This window comes from Grus americana, chromosome 5 (assembly GCF_028858705.1).
Source record: "Grus americana isolate bGruAme1 chromosome 5, bGruAme1.mat, whole genome shotgun sequence".
NCBI classification, from domain to species: Eukaryota; Metazoa; Chordata; class Aves; order Gruiformes; family Gruidae; genus Grus; species Grus americana.
The window spans coordinates 40,662,896-40,688,555 of record NC_072856.1 but is presented as its reverse complement, the minus strand read 5'-3'; the positions used below and the strand labels follow the sequence as shown (position 1 = coordinate 40,688,555).

The window sequence follows — 25,660 nt, the reverse complement described above, 5'->3', positions numbered from 1 at the left end:
TGCAGAGGATCTACGACACAAAAGTCAAATTGTGAAAGGTCTAGGGTAAAGTTAGAGAATTCCAGGATATAGGTGTAGGTACTTCATGCGATACTCCTGGAGGTAAGGGGAACTTGAAGGCAAAGGCATTTTGATAGGCAGCTTGGGTAGAGAGTAAGATTTGGAAGGCTTATTCACACGTGCATGGAAATAGTATCACCAAGACTGATTTTTAAAGAAGTGATGGAGAAGTAGAGATTTAGGGGATCAGAGATCAAGCGATGGGAAGGAGTGAGGCATGTTCGCATAGGTGGACTGAGGAGAAACTGGAAGCTAAGCCTCCACTCGAGGAGGAGGACGAAACCTGTAAGAGAATACATCTGATGAGGGAATCTAGCACTCTAAAATTGGTTCTTCAGAGGGAAAGATCTCCATCATGAGCAAAGACATAGCAGGAGAGAAATTGAAGGTGGCAAGTAGGCAGGAATCCCAAATGTGAGCTTCATCCATTGTAGTGTGATTGGCTAGCTATGACAGTGCTCCAACTGAAAAAATAATCTCTGCTAAATAGTTGAACCTACTGACTTTTGAAAGGTTCTCTTAGTAGCTGACACACATGAGAACCCCACTGCGTTCTTGGAGAACATACTAAACTCTCATCCATAAGTTATTTGATAATTGTGAATAACTGTAAGAAGGTTATCTCAAAACTGCGTTCTTGAAAGACTAGAACTGACTGTATGATGCAGTAATTATCACAACAGTTTTATTTGGATAAATTGTATTGTGGTAGTATGGTTGTTTTAAATGGGAATAGTAGAATGTTTTGAGTTGATAAAAGCATCGTATGCTACTTTGTTAAATATTTGATACCTTTTCAGGGCAAAATATCATAAATTAAAATATGGCACAGAATTGAACCAAGGTGACTTGAAGATGCCAACTTTTGAATCAGGTAACTTTTTTTACAATAGCCTGTTTTAGTGTAATTTGTTTATACACTGTTCTAGATTTTCTTTGTTCAATTTATTGCAGATTTCATTCTTCCCTTCACCCTCCCTTAGGTGTGTTGCAGAGAAGATATCTAGAAAAGGTTTTGCTATTGGGTAAATGTTGTTTAATCTGAAAATCAAAATTAATTGACCTTTCTTTTTTTGAAAGAGCTCTGAATGTTGAAGAAAGCTTTATTGAAAGTTACACAACTCCTTATTTAGCTGCTGCTGCTCATTATTTCTTATAATATCCCTTCTTGAAGGATTTAATATTTTTTTGCTGCTCTGCCATCCATCCAGAAGGAAAGCATAAGTGCAGAATATACAGAAGAAATACTTTTGGATTTGGGTGTGGTTTTTAGGATACTAGTTTTTAAAGAATGAGACACAAAAATACTGTACTGCATTGGCCTGGAAAAAAGTGTTGTTTGAGCTTCTGTTTTTATCTTAAATCAAGGGAAAAAAGTCCTTATTGGTACTCTGGAGTGCATCTGATTTTGCAATGTAGATATGAAGTTGATCATAACAGTTGTGCTCTTCACAGTTTTGCAGATAGAGGAAAGTATTTTTCATAACAACATTGAACTATTTAATAAGCAGAATTGCATGTGGCTTCTCTTGGAATGTAGGTCTTTGAGAAGTCGCACTGTTGGCCTGTATTTGTGTAATGTGCCTTAAAATTGTGGTCTGCAGATTTGTGTCCCCCCCTTTTTTTTTTGCTTTTGTTTGTTTTCTGCTTTAGAAGTGTTGCACTTTGGGTAGGTTTGTACCTGGTTGAAACTAGAGATTTTTATTTATATTTCTTACTTGATGGGATTTTTCATATGTGTTTAAAAGCAGTATAAGTTAAACGTTAAAATCCTTAAACTGTTACTTTATACCATGTTTTATAGTCTCTGCCATAGTAAAAGTGCAGTGGGTCTAGCTTTTAATTGTTGATAGTAAACTGATGGAATTTGTGTTAAACTTGGCATGGCTGTTTTCTCCAAAGGCTGTTATATGTCGTTGCTTCTCCTATTTTAACTGTATTTTCCATGTTGCTTTATAAGCATCTCTGCTTTGTGAAAGATATAATAGTCTGTTTTCTTAGCAGTAACACTTCAGCTGGTCAGGGCAAGGTTTTCTTTTGTGTACAAGTTAAATATTTTTCTAGTTCCTTTTCTGTGTGTAAGGGGTCAGGATCTTTTAACTGAGTCTATTCTGTTATATGATTTGCTTGATGCTTTAGCAAAGAATTGGAAAAAAATACTTTTAAATTTAAAAACACTGCATGAGACTGTATCTAATTTAAAGCTTTTTTTTTAAAGATTTGCTTTTAGTTTCATTGGTGTCTTGTAAAAAGTAAATTGATCTTTAAAAGAAAAAAAAAAAAACAACCCACCCAACTATGGCACTGTATCTTTCAGACGAAACCAAAGATACGGAGGTTCCTGCAGTACCTCAAAATAGCCAATTGACCTGGAAGCAAGGCAGACAGTTACTAAGACAGTAAGTAACATTGTTAAATATTTTCCCTGAAATATGTATATATGCTTACTGTATGAAACAGAGTAATTGAGGTGGACAAATAGTGGTTCATTTTTCAGGATTTTGTAGTCTTGAGCTTTAAGCCATATAAAGTAAGGTTTTCCATATTAGATGGATAGCAATGAAGCTTATTTTCCATAAATGATATACTAGTGGCATTAAGTTTTAGCCGTCGATACTAATTTCTTTCCTTTTCCATCAAATATGCTTTCCTCTTTCTTTCTGCTCTTGATGCATTTAGGTATCTTCAGGAAGTAGGTTACACAGACACCATATTGGATGTACGCTCCCAGCGGGTAAGGTCTTTGCTTGGGCTCTCCAATTCAGAACCAAATGGTTCAGTAGAGACAAAAAACTTAGAACAGATCCTCAATGGGGGTGAATCTCCTTCATCAAAACAAAAGGGACAGGAAATCAAAAGGTAAGTGAAGAGATAAGAAATGCATAAAGTTTAAGTTTGTTTTACTTAGTCATTGATATGTACTGGTCATGATTATAAACTTAACTGCAGTTGATTTTAGATAGGAACATATGTATCTAAATTACATACATATTTGTTATCTTATACACATGCAAATATATAGTGTATTGAAGCTGAATTTGTGTCATATAACCACTTTGGAGTTTTCATTTTAAGGAAAGATTCTGTTGAGTGGTGCTTTTATAATAAGGAATTAGGCAGCTGTAGAAACAACTTCATACAACCATTTCTTGTTGTTTTACCAGTTCTATACCTCTTAAACTGTTAGGTCACAATTGCATTTTATATGATTAATCTTCCAAAATTTCTTCAGCAAGTAAAATGGATTCTCTGTTGATGTTTTTATTTATGTAGGAATTCTGGGGATGTTCTTGAAACATTTAACTTCTTAGAAAATGCAGATGATAGTGATGAAGAAGAAGAGAGTGACATGATAGAAGATATTGCAGAAGGAAAAGAAAAGCACCGGATAAATAAGAAACACAAAGTAAAAGTCTTTTTTTTTTTTTTTATATAAATCTGAACTCCCCTTTAAAAAAAGACTTTTTTTTGTCCCCCAGATGATTATAAATATGTCATGTTAAAATGTTTGTTGTTGTACCTTTCTTATCTGAATGGATTGTAAGCAGATGCATTATTGGTAAATTTGGTGGTTTAGTTAATATATTACCTTGAAAACTTAAAAACAAACAACCAACCTGTTTGCAAATGTGGATTAATTGCTGAAAGAGAAAACTGATTTGGCCCTCTCAGCTTCTCTGCATACTTTGAGTCCCTTTATAAGGCAAATTTAGCACAACACAATATACATCCTTTCTGAATTTTGGAGAAGGTAGGGACAATTTCTTAGAAGAAACTAATTTATGTAATGCAAAAAAACCCCACAAACAGTTCTGCGCCAAATACATCGTTAATTCTTCCTTTTATGCAAATTTTTACTAAATATGTTAAGGACCTTGCGGAGACTTATTTCCAGTAACCTTCTGTGTAAGGTTCAATTAAGTTTCATTCTATTTTCCCCTTTAGTTTTCTAGTCTGTGAGCAGCTTTCTAGGTAGGATAGACTGTATTACCTGTTCCTTTTTAGTTCTTTTTCTCCTGAACTGGAAGAGTCTCCCTGTCATTGGGGTTTCTTACAATTGATATTTTAAATAAAAAATGAAGACTGGGATGTATGGTGGTGTTTTTGTTGCTAAACCTAGTGTCAGTAATCTTTCCATTTCCTAATGGTAACTACACTGCACTGCTTCGTTGTTGTTGTTTTATAAGCAGCTCTAGATCTGCCTGTATCGAAGTGTTTTTTTTTTCTGCATTTCATGTTGAAAAATGTTTTCCCCTGCAACCAAATACTCAGACTAATCTATATCAGTTCTAACCTAAAATTTTGAGTAGAAAATATTGTTCATGATTTAAATACAGAAAAATGTTTGTCTGCTTGCAGATTGGTAATGAAGGTTTAGCTGCTGACCTTACAGATGACCCTGATACTGAAGAAGCTTTGAAAGAATTTGATTTTTTAGTGACAGCTGAAGATGGTGAGGGAGCTGGAGAAGCTCGAAGTTCAGGAGATGGAACAGAATGGGGTAAGGTGCTAACAAAAGCATTTAGAAATAAAGGAATACTTGTTCATGATGCTACATAAGAATTGCAATACCTACTAAGATGGTGTGGATGTGTGAATGATTGTGGTGATCAAATGCTGATGCTTAGGTAATAGTGTATTGGATGCTGAAACTTTCATCTATATGTATGCAGTTGTGCTTGCCACAAATACAATTATGGTTACATTTGTTTCAGGTTTTGATTTTGATTCCAAAACTAAAAGAGGAGAAAATTTTCTTTCTTCAATAAGAAAGGCTAGGATTCTGACAGTTTTCATATGGAATTAAATTTGCTTTCAAATATAGATTTATTTTTTCTTTTCCTGTTTGTTTCTGATCAGGAGCTTTAAACTTTTTGTGCTCGAGTTAAATTAATTTATTTAGTATACTTGTAAAAATGGGCAATTAGTATATTTAGTTTTTCTGGCTGAGATTTTTAGATGTTACTGCTAATGTGTGTATTAGTAGCATAAAAAAACCCAAACAACTTTTGTACTGGCACAACTTTTTATTTATTTTAATGTTAGAGTAGATGATAAAATTAAGTAGGCCACTAATTTGATGTGAAACAAAATATGCTAAGTCAGAAACTCCTGGAGCCTGCATGTTTCAAAAGAAGACATTGAAAGAGGGAGAGAATTTGGGTAGGAAAAAGAATAATGAACCAAGAAATTTACATCTGCCTTGAAATAGGAAATTGACCGTCTTAGCTTCTGAACTGTGGTACAAGAAATTTTGTGGTTGCATATCGTAAGGCAAAAAGGTGCCACTGGATCATTTTATTTGACTGTTTTGTGTCATTGAGACAATGAATTTGTCATACTTGGATAAACACCTTGGTAAGCAAAAGGAATATAAAGATCTGCAGAAATCAAAATACTGGCACATCTTTCAGGAAAATCATCCAGTCTTGATTTTGAAGGTACCAAGGATTAGAAAGCATTTCTTCCTGGAAATTAGTATCAAAGGCTTAGTTACCTTTATTTTTAAAACTCAGTCTTATTTCTAGTTGGAAGATGAAGCCAGACAAACTGTTACCTTTAATTTTTGTAATACCTATCTACTTCTGGAAGTCTTTTAGTGGCTAGGTGTTGTTCCCCTTTGAAGGGGATTAGTTTCTTGGTCATCTTTTTATCTAGGCAAACATGCAGATCTCTTGGTATAAGACATCTCGTAGGCCCTGAAGCCAGGGTTTTGACTTTCAGTTTACAACATCCCTTCAAATGTGTAGTGATGCAGAAAGTTCTGATTCTAGCATCAATCTTACTACTATTGTATAGAGAAGGAAAAACAGCTTGATACTATAATTCATGCAGTCAAAGATTTATCCATTTTTTCACAGCAGACTCCTGAAAGTTACTGAATTAGCTTGTCTGTTGAAATTCCAAGTCATTGCTTTCCAAGATTGCTTTCCAGGGTGTTATCTCTCTGTCATTTACTCAGGTAGTTACCCAGAAGGGGGGGATTCTGATTTATTTGCAAGGCTGACTTTGCAAGTTAAATATTTTCAAACTTGTTTTCAAGCAGTTCAGTTGCTGTCTCAAACTTAAAAATAAAATACAATAAAATTTTAAAATCTATTTTAAAAATCAAATTGGCCCACCGCACTTTTCAGAGAGCAGTTTGAATGTCTTCTATTACAGTTTAAGTGAACCCACAGCAAAAGTGAGGCAGAACATTTTGGGGAGTTTGTACAAACTTGTGACAGCTTTTCTGTGGCAACTGGTTTAGCTGCAGTAATTCCATCGTTACCAAAACACTCATGGCTGAGGCAAGGAAGTAGGGAGGAGGAAATAAACCTACTCTCATTTTAAAAAGTATGTGTTCTGAGTTTTGCCATATGAAGACAATATCCCTAAGTTTGTTCTATATTTTGTACTTAGTATTTAAATGAGTTGGAAGACATAACTTCCATAACTGTAGTAGCAATGCTCTTTTCATAGTATGTCACTGATTTTAGTACAGCTAATCTTTCCTTAGATGGATGTTTAAGGATAAAATCTATCAGGTCTTGGGGTTGAGTGTCAATTTGAAAGATCAGTGTGTAAATTTTCAATATGTAAAGTCAATGCTTCTTTATTACCTATCAAAAATAACATTTCAAATATTGTCCCAATTAAATGCCTTCTAAATTAAAAAAAAAAAGTACTTTAGCCTGTTTTTTGAACTCTGTGAAACTTTTATTACTTGAAATCTCCAGGTCCATCCATTTATGTATTTGTTTTTGAGGGGGGAACTTCATTCAAATGAAACTTGCCATTGCTTTCTAAACAATTGCATCAACCATCAACTGAATTATTTCAGTGATAATTCATATCTTTATCTTCATAATCTAGATAGTTGCTCTGTTCTGTTTTCTTCTCAGCTTTTTTTTCTTCCTGTTTTTGTTTCCCAGTCATTGGCATCCTTCTATCACTTCTTACTCTTGCAAAGATTTAAACTTCGCAATACATGTGTATTTCTTTATAGTGCTTTTATTTAGTATCTGGAAACCAACCTTTGATGTTTAGGCTCTAAACCTATTGCCTAGTCTTGCTTTATTATTACTTTCAGTACTTAATCGTAAAAGTATTATCTCTAGGTCTAACTTCAAATATGCTAAAATATTTCACTGCCAAATTTGATAGTTACATTTTTGCTATTGGAGACTTCTGCAAACCAGCCACCGAGTGTGGAAGTTTGGGGTTTTTTTTTTTTCCTTCCTGTAATATGGCATTTTATGAACACATTCTTTTTTTTTTGCAAGTGCTTCATTTAATATACTTTGTGTCTTAAATTGTTTTCAGACATTGTGATTTAAAATGTCCTGTGATGTGACATATTTTACTTAAGAGCAGCTTATCTTCAAAACAGTGAAAGATGAGCAAATTCAAACAGCGTTGAGTAAAGAATTAAAATATATAGTACATTCAGAAATGAATGTACAGGTTTAGATTAAAAATTTCTAAATGCCTTGTGGTGATACAGTATCACCAAGAAAAAGATGCATATAGAACTTGGGTTTGCTTAAGCAAACAGGAATAGATACATATTATTATTATATTATGTTACATATTGCAGATATTACATACTATGTAGTCTTTTTGTTCTGCTTATGATTTCATTGACTAAGTACATGTTCATCACTTCTCTCCGTGAGATGCAAAAAGTTCTGTTTACAGATGGGTCATGAGTCAGAGAATGACTGACTGTGCCTAGAATTCTGGGTGGCAGAGTATGACTGGAATTCAGCATCTTTTGGGTCATCTTTTAAATTAAAAAAAAAAAGTAATTTAAAAAAAAAAAAAATCCTGTGTCCACTAAATGATATTGGCTAGTGGATGTCCTGGATCCTCTGCACTGTCAGATGTCAGTATAACGGGTTATAAACACTGCAGGCAATTTGAGGACATTCGCTACTAGGGAGAATTAAGGAGTTGGAGTTACATGGCTCTGTTCTGAAATAGCTAAGTACATCTAGGCATACCTGAGAGAAACACTGTTGGGTTTTCCTAAAAATCTTCATTGAAATTCATTTCACAGCCTCTCTGGTTAATCAGAGTTAGTGTTTTATCTAGTTTTCTGTTTATGACCTACATTTCAGCAGCCAGTAGCATTGGTTTTGAGCATTTATGTTTGCGGGCTTATGCTTTTCCTGTTTTCTGTTGACTGAATGAGCCCAGTTCCTTCGAATTCTTTGTCTTGATATCTAAATGCCCTGTTTGTTTTGCAATCTAGAGACGTTTTCTAAGATTCTAGTGTAGAACACAGACTGCATGTGTTACTTCAATTTTGTCATCACCATCACTGAATTATGTGAACTACTCTTGTTTTAATACACCACATCTTTTAAAACTTTTTTTTTTACAACAGCATTCATTGCTGTTATGTATGGTCACCTTCTGGTTCAGTTTAATTCCTGAATCCTTCTCTGCAATGCTGCAACTTGGCTGATTATTTTCCTTTTATTAATGGTGCTTTAGATATTTTATTTTTTTAATGTTAATTTGTTCTTAATTTCTTTTCATTGGGTTTTAGAGGTTGGGTTTTTTCTTTTTTCTTTTTTTCCCTTTTTTTTCCTAATTTCCTTCCTTTCTTAGGCGTATCCTCTGACTTATCATTCTCTGCCTCTTGTACTTCCTGACTAACCACTATTCTTCTCTGTCAGTGTTTTGGCCCTGTGATCATAAAGGTTGAGGTCTTTGTGTTTGCAGTTTGGTAGTTGTAGCTGAGGTTTGGTTAGGATGTCATTGTTCTGTTCTCTTCTCCACAGTTCTATGTGAACCGCTCAGGGGACTTGGCCATTATGTTGCCCGTTTCATGCCTTCACCACCCTTGCCGTTTCTATATTCCCCCTCTTTGATCAAGATTGTTTCTCTTTGTCATGATCAGCCCTATTTGAATGATGGTCTTTTGGTAGATGCATCAATATCCTCGGATATTTTCTCATTCGTTGTCATGTTTTGTCATGAAACACGTTCCCCCTCTTTGATCAAGATTGTTTCTCTTTGTCATGATCAGCCCTATTTGAATGATGGTCTTTTGGTAGATGCATCAATATCCTCGGATATTTTCTCATTCGTTGTCATGTTTTGTCATGAAACACGTACTTGGAATAACTCCTCCTGGTTTGCATCCTAAATGCATGTTTCTGTGCCCCTGCTGTGTATGGTTCCTCTTGTGCACTTTTATGACTATAATGGTTATAACTTCAACAATTCCTTTTTTAATGAAAACACTGATATCGTAGGTATAATTGGAAGTTGGAAACTGAGGAACTTAGTTTTATTATTTTGTGTCTTAAGAATTTGTGAGCATAAGCTTAACTGGCACACAAACCAAGTTTGGTTGCTGCTGCCTAGTTATCTCTTAGCAAAAGTCCTTCTGCAAATGTTGCATTTACCTTGTCTTAGGAACAAGTATATCCTTTTACTAATTCTGTTTCCGGAAATATTTGCAATGGACAGTTTAGAAAAGTGGAGACTTGACTTTTCTTGGAGAATAATTAACTCTGCAATATTTGTCAAACAGAAAAAGACATGCCTTCTGAAACTACAGTGGAATGTTGTATTTCTGCTAATTATAATTTAATTGCCAGAATGCAGTGGGATGTCAATTTATTCACCTATGCAAATTACTTTTCTTCATCTTTATGTAAAAAGCTGTATTTATAGACTTGTTGCTCCGGTTATATGTAGGACCAACGTTTCATTCTGGTGCATGTAGAATGAGTGCAAGAGGATGCATGGTGGTCTTCATGAATAAACTGGCACTGACTTACTCAGCTTGCATTTTCATGAGTGATATAGCATGAATACTTTCATTTGCTTATTCAACACTGGCTGAATAATTTCTTAACACTGTCTTTCTAAAGATGCAGTAATCGTTTCTGAATACCAATGAATTTTGTGTGTTTTGAAGTATCTAACATAAGCAGTTACTTATGAAGCTTAATTTGTTTGCTCCTTAGTAACAAATTAACATACAATTTTCAAATATGTAACTGATATTATCCAGTGCCTTGGAAAACTCTATGAAATGAGACTTAGTATTTTGTAAACTTAAAACTGAGACTGCACCTTTAAAGTAAAGATTTAATAAGAACTTTTATTAATGCTCTTATACAGCTATGATAGTAAATCGCCAAGAGCTTGCATTGCCAATTGCTGATTATTTTTCTTTTAATAATATGCTGCATGTAGACAAAGATGACCTGTCCCCAACTGCTGAGGTTTGGGATGTAGACCAGGGACTAATAAGTAAACTGAAGGAACAGTACAAGAAGGAACGAAAGGGGAAGAAAGGGGTAAAGAGTAAGTGCAGCTTCTGAATTTTGTAATGCAACGCTTTTTTTGCCTATCTATGTAGAAGACATTTTTTCTCACAAGTTCTGTTTTTTGTTTTTTTTCATTAAGCATCGTTTTCTGTAACGGGGGCAACCAACTTTAACTTTCTACCTGCTGAATGTGAATGTCAAACGTTTTGACAGCTATTTCCTAGATGAGAAATGTTGAAAACACATGAAAATTTAAGGTTAAATAGGTAAAGAGAGCTAAGTGCTTTGAAATGTGAGTGTTAAAATAATGAACAACTTGCATTTTGAGGATATTCCTACTCTGAGAACTTATCTGAAAGATTTAAACTTTTCTCTGCTTCTTAAAGTACAATACTATAGTACTGTTGTGGGTGGGGTTTTTGTTGTTTTTTAACATGAGACTGAATCAACCTATAATTGTTATTTATAGGCTTGTAATTATTTTTACAATCTAAGGCCCTGAGAATAAAAAAATGCCTGTGGTGTACATACAAACCTTTTTTCGTGGCTTTGTTTAGGGTATAACATTTATTTTATGGTGCCCTTCACTTTTCTGTGCAGTTACCATGTTGTGGTTGACACCTCTTTACTCTTAAAGAGTTTTCAGACCAGTTAACCTATTTGAACTACATAAGTTAAGCCAAACTTCAATATTGAAGTACCTGTTAAAATGCTTTTATACCTTATCATCAGCTATACAAAGCTCTTAGAGCGGATAAAGTGTTATTAAATTAATGTCGCTTTAGAGAAACTCCCTTGATTGCAGGGTTTTTATTTTGGAAGTATATTATAACAATTTCTGGCGATACTTAGTAAAAAAAATTTTTTTTTCCTCGATTTGAAAAACTGTGTGAATATGTACTAACTAAAATTAAGTGATAATAAAATATAACACTTCATGAAGAGTTCTATAATTATTAAGATTTGAATTTACTTTGTAATATTTAACAAATTAAAATTCAGCGCATGTTGATTGGGTTTTTTTTCAGTAATTTTGCATGACTTGTACATACACATACACAAAAATATAAAATCTTTGAAGCAGAGATTTTTTGCCTAGTCTTTGGTTTGATTAGCATTTACAGTAGTAATCTGGGTGCTAGTGGGTATCCTCATTTAATGTGTAAATTAACAGTTGACACCAGATACTCATGAGGTATTTTGTAGGGTTAGAAACTTCCTTTTATTACTAAAATGGACTTCTTTTATTTGAAACTTTCTTATTAAACTTCACGTTTTAGACTTCTGGAAGCAGAGTTGCTGCAAAATAACAGTAAATGTTTTGAATTCTGGGAAAAAAAGTATTTAGGGGATTTTTATATTTCTCTCTCAAACATTGTGCCTTTAAGTTATCACGTACAGAAAGTTCTTGAAACGATACTCTTGTTTCGATTCTAATCTTCTAGCACACTGTCAGTTTCTACTTTCTGGCTTGTGCAAGGTAAGCAGGTGTGAAGCAGGGAGGACTAGTGTTGTTCTAGGATTATAAATTCTATGAAAAACTCTTCTCAGGCCTCCAGATTTGGTTTTAGTGGCATTATTTTGGCTTGTCTAGAAAGGATTTCCCTTTCCTGCACTTGTTGCTTTCTTGGCTGCTATGCAATCAAGAATTCCTATCAGCTTTTTGGTTTCCATCTGGAAGTCTTAAAATTTCCAGAAGAGGAGCATAACTCTCACCCATCAAAAATAACTACTTTGTCAAAAGCTGACATTTTAATGGTCTACATTGATGATTAAATTGGTTGTGACTATCATTTAAAATAAATAGTAATTATTTTGTCTGAAATGTCCAGTTGCAAAATTTAACTTTGCAACATTATTGTTAAAACTTCCCTTCCTGTCTGCTTTCCTGTAATTGCTGCAAATGGTAGAAGATTAAGTTTTGTACCATGAACAGCAGGACATGTTGGCCATCAGTTATTTGAAGTATATTGTCTTTTGACAATGTATCTTCCACTATCAAAACTTAAAGGAATATTTTCTTCATCTAAAGTAATGTTGAAACCTGCTTATGTTCACAAAAGAGTATTTAGGAGACAACTGTGTGCCACAATGCTGTGAGGTCATGTTTAGCATTTTGAGTTTAAATTCTCCTTTGGGAAACCCTGAGCTCCTACAGATGCTCTTAAAGGGTGATTTGTGGAATTCTGCACTTGTCACGTTTGTGATAGTCTCTGATTTAAAAATTGGCCTCTGAATCACTGAGCTAATTGAATGAGATAACTCCACACACAGTAAAACCATGCATTTAAGATTGGACAGGTTTGTTTAAATTCTGTTTATTCGATCCATAGACTTCTTTTTCAGCCTTTTTTATCATTCTGAGATTGAAAATAGTGTCGAAGGCTGCCTTTACTCCTTTATTCTCATGTCTGATCATGCATGAGCTTCATTCTGAATATTTATCTTTTACTTTGCTCTTCAGTGGATTGTCAGACTTTTATCAGAATTTATTTCGAGCAAGATGAGAATTTATATGTATGGCAGTATATGTATCATCATAAAGATGAAATAAACGCGCATTGACTATCACCTCTTACAATACTTTGAGGACAGCATATTAGGGTAGACATTCTAACAGATTCTTTTGTTGGATGTGCATCTGATAACAGTTCACATGCAGATTGTGGTAGTTTGTCTTTATAGCCATGGGCCAGATATGGTAACTTTCATTCCAAATGTGGAGATAAATAAACAAACAGAAGTAGATTTGATTCTGTTTTCATACTTCTGTAGTCTGCATTCATATATTTTCTTTTGGGTGGAACACCTTAATTTAGGTCATCTTCTGTCAGCACATATGTTTTCATAATGTAATACTCTTTTTTCCTTTTTTTGGGTGTTTTTTTTCTTCTGTCATTATAGTCACCATGTTATATGGAAATACTACTTTCTTATGAAAGGATCATTTTTAAAAAAAAAAAAAAAAAAACAAACAACCAAACAAGCCCCACCAAACCAAAAACCACCTTACACTTTAATTGCCTTTATAATAGCAGCTGTAAAATAACTCAAAACCTACTTATTGAAGAAGTTTTCTATTTAAAAAAAATACACAAATCAACCACAACCTATTTTGGACTTCATTGTGATAAATAGATAAGGAGTTAGGTGTGATTTCTACAAAACCAGGCTTACCTTTTACAGCAATATGCTGAATTTAAGGCCAGTTTCTTGCCCAAGTTTGATAAGGTCAGTTTTGGCAGGTAAATCAGGGGATGACTGTTTTTCAGATATATTTTCAGAAAATAATAGTAGAGATGATGCATATCTTATTTCATTCTAATCAAGTCAGACTAATGTGTTCTCAGCAATTTGAAAAATAGTTTTCACATCTTAAATTGTATGTGTATATCACTGTTCAAATGAAGATCATTTTACTGATCTTTCTTAGTTTTCTTGAAACTTTCCTCCCTTTTTACTTCTTGCTCTTTTCCTTCAGTCTAATCGTTCTGTATTTGTGGAACAGTATGTCCCAATCACTTTGCTAGCCTTGATTTCTAGCAATACAGTGTAATAGTTGATAGGCATGAAAAGAGATTTGGATTTCACCATCTTTTTTAGCATCACCTGTTGCTGTAGAAGGATCCCTGTGTTATTCAGACTTGAGCTATTACATCTAGGAGCTAATAGAAATCTGCTTATGGCTTCTCAGACTGCAACTTTTCAGCACTGAATATTCAATTACCTTTTTCACTTCTAATCTCTGAAGAAAGATAAACTGAGATGGGATTGCAGGTGTCTTGCTTTTGTTCATAACAGGTTCATGTTTACTGATTTTTTTTTTTTGTTCTAGTCTTTTCTTGAGGATAAAACACTCATCTGGTTTGTGCCTTGAACATAGCTCCTTATGCAGAGACAGCACATCCTTAAACATGTCTTTGTAACATTCAAAATACTTCAACAATTATGTGAAGGTACACTCGCACTTCTTTGAAAGCAGAAAACTGCACAGTTTTGTGTGGTTGTGGCACAATCTGAATATTGACATTTTTCAGCATGCAATACAGAGAAGTTGTTGGGAACAGCAGCTGCTCTTTTGTAAACTTTAGAAGGAAATTTCTCTCTGTGTTGTATGATGGATTGAGGGCTGTTGTGAGGTTATGCCTGAAGGACAAGAAGTGACTAAAAATACTGAAAGACATTAAAAGGCAAGGCTGACATTCCCCTGATCAGTGGCATGAAGTGTGGCCAGAAGGTTGAGGGAGGTGATTGTGCCCCTGCACTCTGGTGAGACCTCACCTCATGTACTGTGTCCAGCTCTGGGGTCCTCGGCGCAGGAAAGACATGGACCCAGTGGAGCAAATCCAGAGGAGGGCTATAAAAATGATCAGGGGGTTGGAGCACCTCTCCTATGAGGAAAGGCTGAGAGAGTTGGGGTGGTTCAGCCTGGAGAAGAGAGGGCTCCGGGGACACCTTATTGCACACTTTTAGTACTTAAAAGGGGCTTATAAGAAAGATGGGGACCAACTTTTTAGCAGGACCTGTTGTGACAGGACAAGGGATAATGGTTTTTAGTTAAAAGAAGGTAGATTCAGATTAGACATAAGGAAGTAATTTTTTGCAATGAGGGTGGTAAACACTGGAACAGGTTGCCCAGAGAGGTGGTAGATGCCCCAACCCTGGAAACATTCAAGGTCAGGTTGGACGGGGCTCTGAGCAACCTGATCTAGTTGAAGATGTCCCTGCTTATTGCTGGGGGGTTGGACTAGATGATCTTTAAAGGTCCCTTCCAACCCAAACTACGACATACTAAATGACTGGCTGGTTCAAGGTAGCAGAGCAGGGGAGCTACTTGCATGCATGGAAGCATTCTTGGTCTTGTGTTTAATAAACACTTCATACAATTTAAATACCATTCAACAGCAGGGAAAGTTAATTGTTCGTTGCACCCCCATTATGAGTCGTTTGTACTTTTCCCCTCATTTTTAAGCTTATTTTTTATTTGCAGTCTGTTTTTCAGTGTTACATTGTTTAGTATAGTTAAAGCTGTGTATTAGTGTGAGCAAATGTTTAATTCATATGTATTTTGTTTAATAGTTAATGTTCTTTTAACACTTGGCTTGCAATCTCAGTAGGGCTTTAAGATAACTTTTCTTTTCTCTCCTACAGGAAATTGTAGAATAGATGTACAGAACACAAAGGAGTTATTCTTTGATTCAGTGAATTAAAACTGTTTGCATGTAGTTCTCAGATTTGGTGTCTTAACTCCTTTGATTTCCAAAAGATCAATTTTATTAATATACAAAGACAAAAGCAAAGCATTGTTTTTATTTTAATGAGGTCCCATCAGTAATTATTCTTGTTTAATTACTTTAATGGATTTTTAGACTTCAGTCAAGTCAAGCGGTAGCAATCAAATGAATTTTTGCTGCTGACGTTAATTTACAGGAGTCAACAGGACAAAACTTCACGACATGATAGCTGATCTGGGCGATGATGAGATACCCCACATCCCTTCAGGAATCATTAATCAATCTAGGTCACCCTCTTCTAGAATGACTGATCATGAAGGTGCAAGAGCAGAGGAAGGTACAAAAAATTCAGCTACTTATTACATTTCAGGAGATTTCTTTTAGAAAGCACACACTGTAATTTACTGTCCCTTCTATAAAGCTTAATGCAATTGCAGATTGCCACATTATTATTTTATTTGCAATTCTTCCCAAATGGTTTTATGAGAATATGGCTTGAGTTTCTGTGGCTTATCATAACTCACCATTATTTCATAAGTATTTTTAAACAACTTAATGTACACCAGTGTGTTCTGAAACTATTCGCTATTAAATCCCTGTTTGCAGACACACACCCCCACCCCCACCCATTAGCAAAACCTTTTACAAATAGGGTGTTATTGATTGAGGGGAAAAAGGTGAGTATTAACATTTGTTACACAGTTTGCATTTTAAAGTGAAATTTAAAAGTGGTTATTTAAGTTATGAGACTAACTTGTCTCTTCAAGTTTAATGTTCTCTTTTTAAAAATTTTCTTGGTCAATATATACAAGTGTTCAAAGACACTATTTATTTCTTTACAAAGTATTGGTTTCAGTTTCAGGATTATCTTAGGCAATGGAAGTTAGTGGCAAACTATTATCTAAATAGTCCAAAATCCTTGTATTAACTTTGAGATTAGAATACCATTATGTAAATTCTGTTCTCTACTCAGAAAATATTCATTCAGAATACTCGGCTGAATTAATATTTAGCTCCTTTATCATGATCTTTGACCTATAAGCCCTGGCATGGTATCAGCTATACCAGTAGTGGAAAGAATTTGTATTATTACTGATCTTGATAATCTGTTGGTTCTCCTTCCTTCACCCCTGCCCCCACAAATGCCTGTCACCAGGCAAGCAGAAAAATAGAAATTTTGCAGGGAGGTTTTTTTGTTGCTCTCCCAAACTATTATTTTACAAAAGTGTTTGTCTTCCCATCTTCTCTTTTACTGCCTTCCTTTTCATTTTTGTTTTTATTTACGACTTAAAGATAAATCAGTATCAAATTTACCTGTGGAGTGCAATTGAAAAACCTACTGGTGGTTCCAGTAGTTCCACTTGCTAAAACTTGTGGACATATATTTAGGTTGTATTTAGGTTTAATATTTACATGATTTACGTTGCCTTTTAGCCTTGCTAAGTTATTAAGGGCATGTGACTCTACAGTTACTGTTCCCTTAGTCTGTCTTAGGCTATTTTTCTTATTCTTAGGCCATACATGTTGTGCAAAGGAACACAGATGTTCATTGTTAAGGACAGCCCATGTAGTTGTTGTCTCTTTTTGAGACTTTACATCTAAAATAATATTGGACAAAACAATCTTTCTGAAGAAATATACACTAAATTTGAATCTGATAGGGACTGACTTTTATTGCCTGGTTCCTGTAGCATAAACACTGTGCTACACTTCAAATAAAGATTGTTCATACTATTTTCAAATAAACTGTGCCTTCAGGGTTATATTTTCATGCTATTTAATGTGCTCATATGTTTTCAGCTTACGGGCTTTACTCATTAAGAGGAGTAGTAGGAATATCTCTACCATCCTATCTGCTAATTGTGGTTTCTGCATAACTTTTAAACTTGAATATTACAGAGTTTAAATTTTGCTGTTTGATCAGAAATTCGATCCTGAATACTACGTGGCTTTTTAAGTTTTTGTCTGTACCGTATGGTGCAAAGCTGCAAACAAACAAGCTCAGCGTTGTCTTTGAAATCCTTCTAGGTCTGTCTTTTGTTAACAAGGCCAATGATAATTTCATTATCATAAAATGCAGATTTTGTGCAATTATTTATTCAGCTGTGTTTTAAAAGCTACGTTTTTTGCAGACAACTTTAGGCTTTCTAGCTGGGACACGCTAGCCTATGCTGATGAATGTTACCAAGCCATAATGTTCTTGTGACTGTATAAGGCTTATGCTATACTCTGAAGTGTTACAGTTCTGAGACAGTGGTTGATAATTTTGGTTTTGTACAGAGAATAAAGTATTATTAAGCTCACTTTTTTCTTTTTCTTCTTGATGGGTGGAGGAGGTTCAGAGAGGAAAGTAAACTATAGTTCTAATTGGCTGGGAATATATCTTTTATACCTCTAAAGGTGTGGGGGTTTGTTTATTTGCTTTTTGTTATGCTTTTTTTTTTTCCACTCTCAAGTGCCTAGTTAAATATGATGAGAAAATTGTTATGCCATAATTATAGTTTTGGCCATAAGAAATTGGGGGTTCCATTTCACCATATTGCATGACTTTCAGAAGCAGAATCAACTGCAGCATGATTCTCCATCCACTGTATTGTACAGAGAAATATTATTTTCACATGTTGTTTTTCTTTTAGTATCTATAGATTGTGGGGATGTCAATCTTTAGATTGACAAAAAAACAGAAGTAACAGCTAATTACTCAAGCATTAACTACTGTTTTTGGTTTACCATGTATTAACTTTCTCAAAAACAAGATTAAGATGTCCCTGTCATATAGTAGACAACAACAGCATATACAAACATGCATATTTGATTAGAGATTAAAGCAGTTTCAATCTGTACAAATATTACTGCTTGATTTTGACTTAATTATGTATAATGTCAGGAACTTGAGGATAAGAAATGCTGGTTAGGATTGGCCAAGCAAATATTTAATCATTGCATTTTTTTCACCTAGTTTCACCTGCAAAGAAACTTGTATTATCACTTACACTTTTACTTGGTATCTATTAATTGCAAACTCAGTCAAACATACATATTATGCTATGAGGATAATATTGTACTCTGTGTGTTAGAAAAATACTTGCATTTTTTTAAAGATTAAAAGCATTCAATAAGTAACTTATTTATCATTTGCATATATCTGTTGATGCATTGTTTTTGATATGCAGAGTGTGAGTCTTTATTTTTAGTAGCTATAACATTATGCATCTTTCATTGTATTATTTATCTTCCTTTTTATAAAAAGAGCTTGCAACCATTTTTTAAACTTCTTTGAATATATCTTTAAAATAATGAAATGTGCAGATAAATTAAAATGTAGTTATACAACATATTACACATATTGGCAACTTTAGAAAGAGAAATATGCTTCTAAATTTCAGATAGCATTAATTTTGAAGCTTTAAATAAAGGAATATTCATCTCTGCAAATAAAGCTTGATAAATTTATAATATAGACTCTTAATATGGTAGTGTTTTTCTGTGGTAGTGTTTCATTTTTAGTATAAAGCATATGAAAGTTGATCTGTTAAGGACAGATGACAGTAATTTCACAAAGAATTAGTATGACAAGTTCAGGGGCATATTTAAACCTTGTGGGCCTGTCCTAAAGATCAAACAGGGGTCACAGCATCACAAGAGGTGGAAAGTGTCCTCAAGTTTAAAATGAGCATATGGCCTCCTTTCCCCAGTGATCAGCAGCTCTGGCCTATAATAACTTGGGAGGTTTGGCTTGTAAATGGATATTTGTATTTGGGAGGCTGGGACCTCGTCAAGACAGTAGAAAATTCCAAATAAAAGTATTTGAGTCTTTCCATGGAATACAAAAAGAAAAGAAAAAAAAAGGAAAAAAAAAAACCCCACCACAATCCCCCCCAACCAAACAATGATGATGACAACCTTAAAAACCCCTCTGTTTCTTCTGTAGCCTTTATAATTTTTTTTCTCCCACTCTTTTTTCTGTCAGAAAAGAAAAAATTTGGTCTCTGAGGTAGTTGAGGGGCTAATTGTTATTCATTTGAGGATTTCACAATTTAGCTTCACCCAGAGAATGTTTGTGATGTTATTTTATTTCTTGCTTCATATAAAGTACTGGTTTTATCTCCTTTTATACTCAGCTCAGACACTTATCAATTCTTAGAAATTCTGATCTTATCTAGTAAGCATGGATGACTGGATACCCCCTCATCCCTCCCAAAAAAGCCCGAAACCTAAAAAACAATAATGAAGGAAATAGGTGGGAACATGGAAAATTATTAGGTGTTCTCTAGGAATATGGCTTTTTCTGAAATGTGAGTGGTTTGGAACAGACAGTCAAATTGAGGGATTTAGTAAAATATTAATGGAAATTAACAGCCCAAAATGGCTTACCATGGCCTTGTATGAATAAACTTTTAATGCAGTATTCTGTGCAGTCAAGACCTTTGTATGGATTGTGAATGTTTTAAAAAGAAGTGATTGTGCACAGTTAGAATGCTATTTGCTCTTCTTATGAAATGGTAGGAACAGCAGTCTTTATTCTTACATATATGATATTCTTACATTCTCACATACAGTTGTGTTGCCCGTGCTAATAAGGTTACAGTTTTTAATAGTACAGTAGTTCTAAAGCATTAGAACTTGTTTTATTCCTGAGAAGTGATTTTTTTTTTTTTTTTTTTTTTTTTCAAATCTAGCTGGGCTGGCTCCTCTTTGCATAGCCATAGCAATGATCCTAGACATCTATAACTTTACACCTGGTCCTAGTTACTTTTCTTCAGCTGGAGTGGAACATAACTACGTTACCATTCAGATAGTCATAATACAAAATAATAAAGATGCACGTTCAAAACAGGAATGTGTTGATTATTAGTCCTCTTGTTTGGAACTATTTTTGTAGGACAAAAACTAGGATATGGATGTTTTTCAAATCTGGAAACTTGATTTTTCCTGAGTTTCAAGGTTTTTCTGAGAGGATTAGAAACGGGTTGGTGTTAAAGTGACACCTCTCTATTCCAAATCAGTGAAATCCAAAAGTCGAACAAGTTTAATTTTTAAAGATGTGAAATACAGTTTAACATACTTTGCAGATGTTTGCATTTGGCTAAAGTTCACATATAGCTAAAGCTTAAGTATTCTACCTAACAAGCATCCCAATTTTTGCACAGAAAGGAATACTGATAAGTAAAAGCAGCTTCTAAAGTATGCTAAAGTATCACAATGTTTAAGCCTTTATTCTTGTTTCTTACTGCTAAATTGATATTTGTGGGTAGAAGGAGATATACAGAATTGTTGAAGAGTGTAAAGAATATGGGTGAATATTTGAAACTTTAGTATTCAGATGTAAATTCAGAATGAATGGTTATATATAATTTGTATTCATTCTAAATGATAATTAACAGAAATGTTACATTTTAATTTGGGGAAGGCATAGCTAGCTAAGATAAATATCAGTTGAGTATTTTAAATTAGAATCCAGTGTCATGCTGAGAAAAGATGTTTTGCAGGAGGCCTTTAGCCTGAGAGAAAATACTTACACATGCAAGTAGAGATATTTCAGTAGTATAAAGCACAGAGACTTATTTGCAAATGGATAGAAGGCAGATAGCATGGTGTAGTGAATGTAGCGTTTAGCTGAGAACTTTGAGACCTGGGATGTACATTTGATATTGCAATGTAAAGTAATGTCAGTCAAGTCGCTTGTCAGTAGTGTTGAATACCTCTGTAAAGTAAGTTGCTATCAAATGACAAAGCATGTTATAAGAATTGTGTATTTACTATATGTGTGTGTGTTTGCACATGTGTGCGTGTTGTCATGCTCTTTTTTTGAGTTGGGGTGGTATGTAGTACATACAACTTGAGTTTTAAACTCTGCTTTGCTTCTAAGTGATTAATAATGCAGTTTTTCATCAGTTTGAATTATTACATTGAGACTTAAAGAAACTGTTTTGTTCTTTGTAGCTGAGCCAATAACATTTCCACCTGGAGGAGGCAAGTCATTTATTATGGGTTCTGATGATGTGTTGTTAAGTGTACTGGGCCTTGGAGACCTTGCAGACTTGACAGTAACAAATGATGCAGACTATAGTTATGATGTAAGTGCAATTTTATTTTAAAATTCTTTCTACAGTTTAATTTAACCAATAATAGTTGAGTTCCCTCTCCCCCATCCTGAACATTACAGATACAGAAAACAGAGTTTTCATTAGCAAAAACTATTACTTGGGAGGAGGAGGAGGGAGCACCTTGTGAATGGGCTAAATAATGTGGGTAACCAAAATTAAGTGAGATGACTTGTTTGTTTTCTACTTAAATAACTTAATACAGATTTTGTCACTGGGGGAATGTGTTACGACATAAAATGCAGATTGACATCTTAACATGAATTTGTTTGAACAAAAATGGCAATTATACACTGACATGGACTATTGAGAAAACATGGCATAAACCACAAATATTAATATTAACTTATTTCTTTGCTCTCCCCTTTGTGTTTATGTAGTGTTAACAGCATAGACTATACATAGTAGTATGTTTGAGATGTAAGCTTGTAGGGTGTATTTTTATTATAATCCAGAGTATTCTGACATTCCTTTGACCATAGTCAGTAAGTTACTACCAATAGTGTTACATGAATTTTTCATTGGCTAGTAACATTTGATGGCTGGTTAGGGAAGTGTTCAGGTAAGTCGTATGTATTGTATTTAAACTGTTTTGTGGGTTTGGATTGCAGTTGTTGGGGTTTTTTTATTAGTAGTATTGTTGTTTATAAGGTACCTCTCTGTTTCTATAACTTTTCAAGCTAGATACGTGGTGTTTGTACTGGAAACCATTACTAGGGATTTTATTAAAATCTTAGAATCTGCAAAGTGAAGAAATAAATTGTTTATAGCTTTTTACAGGGTTCGAAAATACTTGTGTGTGACTACACACCTTTTTTTTATCATAGCTGTCCTTCAGTATTTATAACTGGTAGGATTATTAATTGCTGTAATGAAGTAAGAGCTAATAAATCTCTCTGTTATTGCAGGGCGTTATGTTACATAGTTCTATTTTCTGAATAACAAAAGAAAATGTTGATTATCCATCCTTCTATTACTGGACTGTATAAAAAGAAATGAAAGGACTTTTTAAAATATTTGGAGTATTTTCTAAATTTGTGTAATATATCGTCCTGTTGACAGTAAAGATTAATCTTAAGGTTGTTTCGTTTCAAATGACATAACACTTCTGGGGAATCAGGTAACAATATCAGAGTTCAGTTTCAACTCTGCATCTTAACTTTCTCAGGATTTTGCCTTCTGTCTAGCTAAATCTTTTGTGTAATCACATGTAAAATGTGTCTGGCTTGAGGGTCATGTACAATTGTTTAGAAAATTATCACTTTTTTTAAGTTTCATTGAAATCTATGAACAAGTGGACTTCAAAAAAAAGTTTTTCAAAAGCTTCAATTGTAAATGCTTTAAGGCAGTTTAAATTTGAAACATTCAGTACTGGATGTTCCTAACTACCACTCCAACTAATAGCAAATTCTGCTGGGAATTATGAAGTTGAGTAGTTTGGGGGTTGATTTTTACATAGTGCTGTATTTCCTTGGTTGAGTAACTTCTAAACGCTCCTGTGTGTATCTTCATCAAAGAATTAAGGAAAGTTTGGTTTAATGCTAACTTGCATGAGGAAAAATATTTATTTTCAGCAGTTTAGAATCTCAGATCAAGCTTCTGAACTTGTCAGTTGATTATTTTAATTTTTTTAAGTGTTATTACCTTTTTACTGACAGTAAGTATGAGGCATCAAAAAACTAAATGGTATACTTTCAGTAGTGAGGCAGCTACAGTTGTGAGATGAGATTGCAAATTGTTTTTGCAGTTGCATTGCATTCTATGTCTGTCCTATTCCTGAGTTCAGAACTTTGGAGTATCAAGGTCTGGTGGGTCACACTTGCCCTTCATTGAATTTATAAGGGTATTGTGACAACGTTTGACTCTTAAGGCACATGTTCGTACTCACAGACTTTTTTCCTTTAAAAGTCTAAAATATTTGTCAAGCACCCTTCTTTCCTCTTCTGCCCACCAAAATCCCAAGTCAGCCTGCATGCTGGAAAATTAGTGCATGGACTAATTAGTATGGTGACCCTTAGGGTTGGTCTGTAATACTGTATTTTGCATGGCTCCATTCTTGGTTGGCTCTTTTAATGTCATGAGAATGATTATCAATCATGATTTATAGCATAAATCCCAGTATCTGTACAACTCCAGTATTAGCAGAATACTTTCTATCTCTGTTATAGATCATTATTATCTGTTGCTCTCCATTGAGAATTACTATATACATAGAAGGAACAAAGAAGTTCCTGGGCTGAAATGATAGCAGTCTGGAAAAACAGTAGGAAGAAGCATCACTATTCTTGTACTTTTTCTTAGGCATTTTTGGTTGTTTTTAGCTACTGTTAGAGGCCAGTGCTGAGTTAGAAGTATCTTAGATGAAAATAATGCAATCATTAATATGCTCTGATGCCATACTGGCAAATATGTGCCATACTTCTTTCTATGCTAAAGAGATTGCAAGAATGTCTCTGATGTAAAAGAAGGAATTTGTGAGGTCTCCTTCAGGAACTCCAGCAGTGTAGGGAAAGGTCTGTAGAGGATGGCCTGTGAGAGACTTTCAGAAACAAGATCGATTTTGAGTAATTGTTACCAAATTAAGTGCTCCCATTTGTATATTCTTGGATTCCATAGCTGCATAGGATGGTGGTGATTTTCTGCTGGAGGACTGGCTGCAAAATGGGAAGTCCTCATTTGGAAATCTCCAATAGTTCCCAACATTATCAAGAAAAAACTAACATTAAAATGTTTAAAGACTCTGACTACAGTTACTAATTATTACTTTCTAATCTGTTTGTTGTACGTGAGTAGTTGATTGAGACAGGGAAATTCACATCTCCTTACTAGGCTGTAGGGTTTCTGTTCACTGCAGCAGCAAGGAAGAGCTTCCTTCCCTGGTGTCTTTGTTTGTTTAGCTCAGGTGTAGTTTCTTTCAACCTAGTTTGCTGGTGGTTTACAAGGCAGAATGAATAGGTTGCTTGCCTGTGTACCCATACAGACAAACAAAACAAAGGCAAAAAGGGATTTTTATTCTGTTAGTTTGAGCAAGTATTATAAAGCAGGCATTTCCAATTCTGCTCTTCTAATCTGTTTAGCAATTTCTTGCGGTGTATGGTTTGCATGGTTTTTATTTTGCTCTAAATATAAGGAGATTTTTGTGTAAAGGTTTTTTAGGATATGTAAAGTGTTTTGTGTCTCCTGACCTAGACAGAGTTTTCGTTTGAGTGTTGGTGGGTGATTTCGGGCAGGAGAACAACTCTTTCGGTAGACCTTACTATTCTAAGCATCTACTCTGTGGCTGTTTGCAGAGAGGGGACTAGTATCAAGGATTCAGCTGATCCCTCTTGGTCCTGTTTGGTAAAGTCCACCAAAGTTTAGAGACAAAGGGAAAAGAAGCCATTGAAGGTGTATGGTTCCATAGTCTGTCTTCTCACAACTAGTTTTATCTTTTGGTATTTACAGTAGAACATTAAGACTCAGTGGGACAGTGTGTCCATGCCTTTTGTTTTGAGAGGCATTTGAGATATCACATTTTGGAACATGGATACACAGTGCCACATTTTACTTTTTTTCCATTATACCTCTGGCCCATTTTGTATCTTACATTTATCCTTTGTAATCAGCAAATCCCTTTTCCAAGTATTTGTGTTTTTCTGAGGTGTATATTTTTTTTGAAATATACAACTGGTCAGCTTTTTTTCTTAGAGATTGCAAGGATTATTCTTTTTATGAAGCTTGTATATAATATGCAGTGTAGTGCTAAATAACTTAAGTCTCAAAATATTGTGGTGTTCAGTATACTCTGAAGTAGGAAGATTGGAAACAATGCTTTGTTATGAAATGTATTTGGTTGGTATTAAAAAATAGTAATCCAGTTTACTTGTCTGGTATAACAAGTTTCTGTTGCTTGATCTGAATTTGGCATAGTTTGCACTTAGGTCAAAAATTTATGTTAATATAAGGGAAATGCAAATGTCTACACATCTGTAACTCAGAACAGTAAATT

The 25,660-nt window shown here is 34.4% G+C and overlaps 1 protein-coding gene across 4 annotated transcripts in view; it reads left to right on the top strand.

The window, feature by feature from the left end:
* Positions 1-25,660, top strand: part of STRN3 (striatin 3) — a 62,972-nt gene that overhangs the window by 26,516 nt on the left and 10,796 nt on the right. Inside the window, exons 3-10 of one of the 4 annotated variants that reach the window (XM_054828930.1) lie at positions 861-934; positions 2,378-2,459; positions 2,740-2,919; positions 3,334-3,466; positions 4,420-4,561; positions 10,261-10,371; positions 15,765-15,905; positions 21,512-21,645. In XM_054828930.1, the coding sequence (XP_054684905.1) occupies positions 861-934; positions 2,378-2,459; positions 2,740-2,919; positions 3,334-3,466; positions 4,420-4,561; positions 10,261-10,371; positions 15,765-15,905; positions 21,512-21,645 (997 nt within the window). The remainder of the gene's footprint in view (positions 1-860; positions 935-2,377; positions 2,460-2,739; positions 2,920-3,333; positions 3,467-4,419; positions 4,562-10,260; positions 10,372-15,764; positions 15,906-21,511; positions 21,646-25,660) is intronic. The other 3 variants (XM_054828931.1, XM_054828933.1, XM_054828934.1) reach the window with 3 other exon arrangements.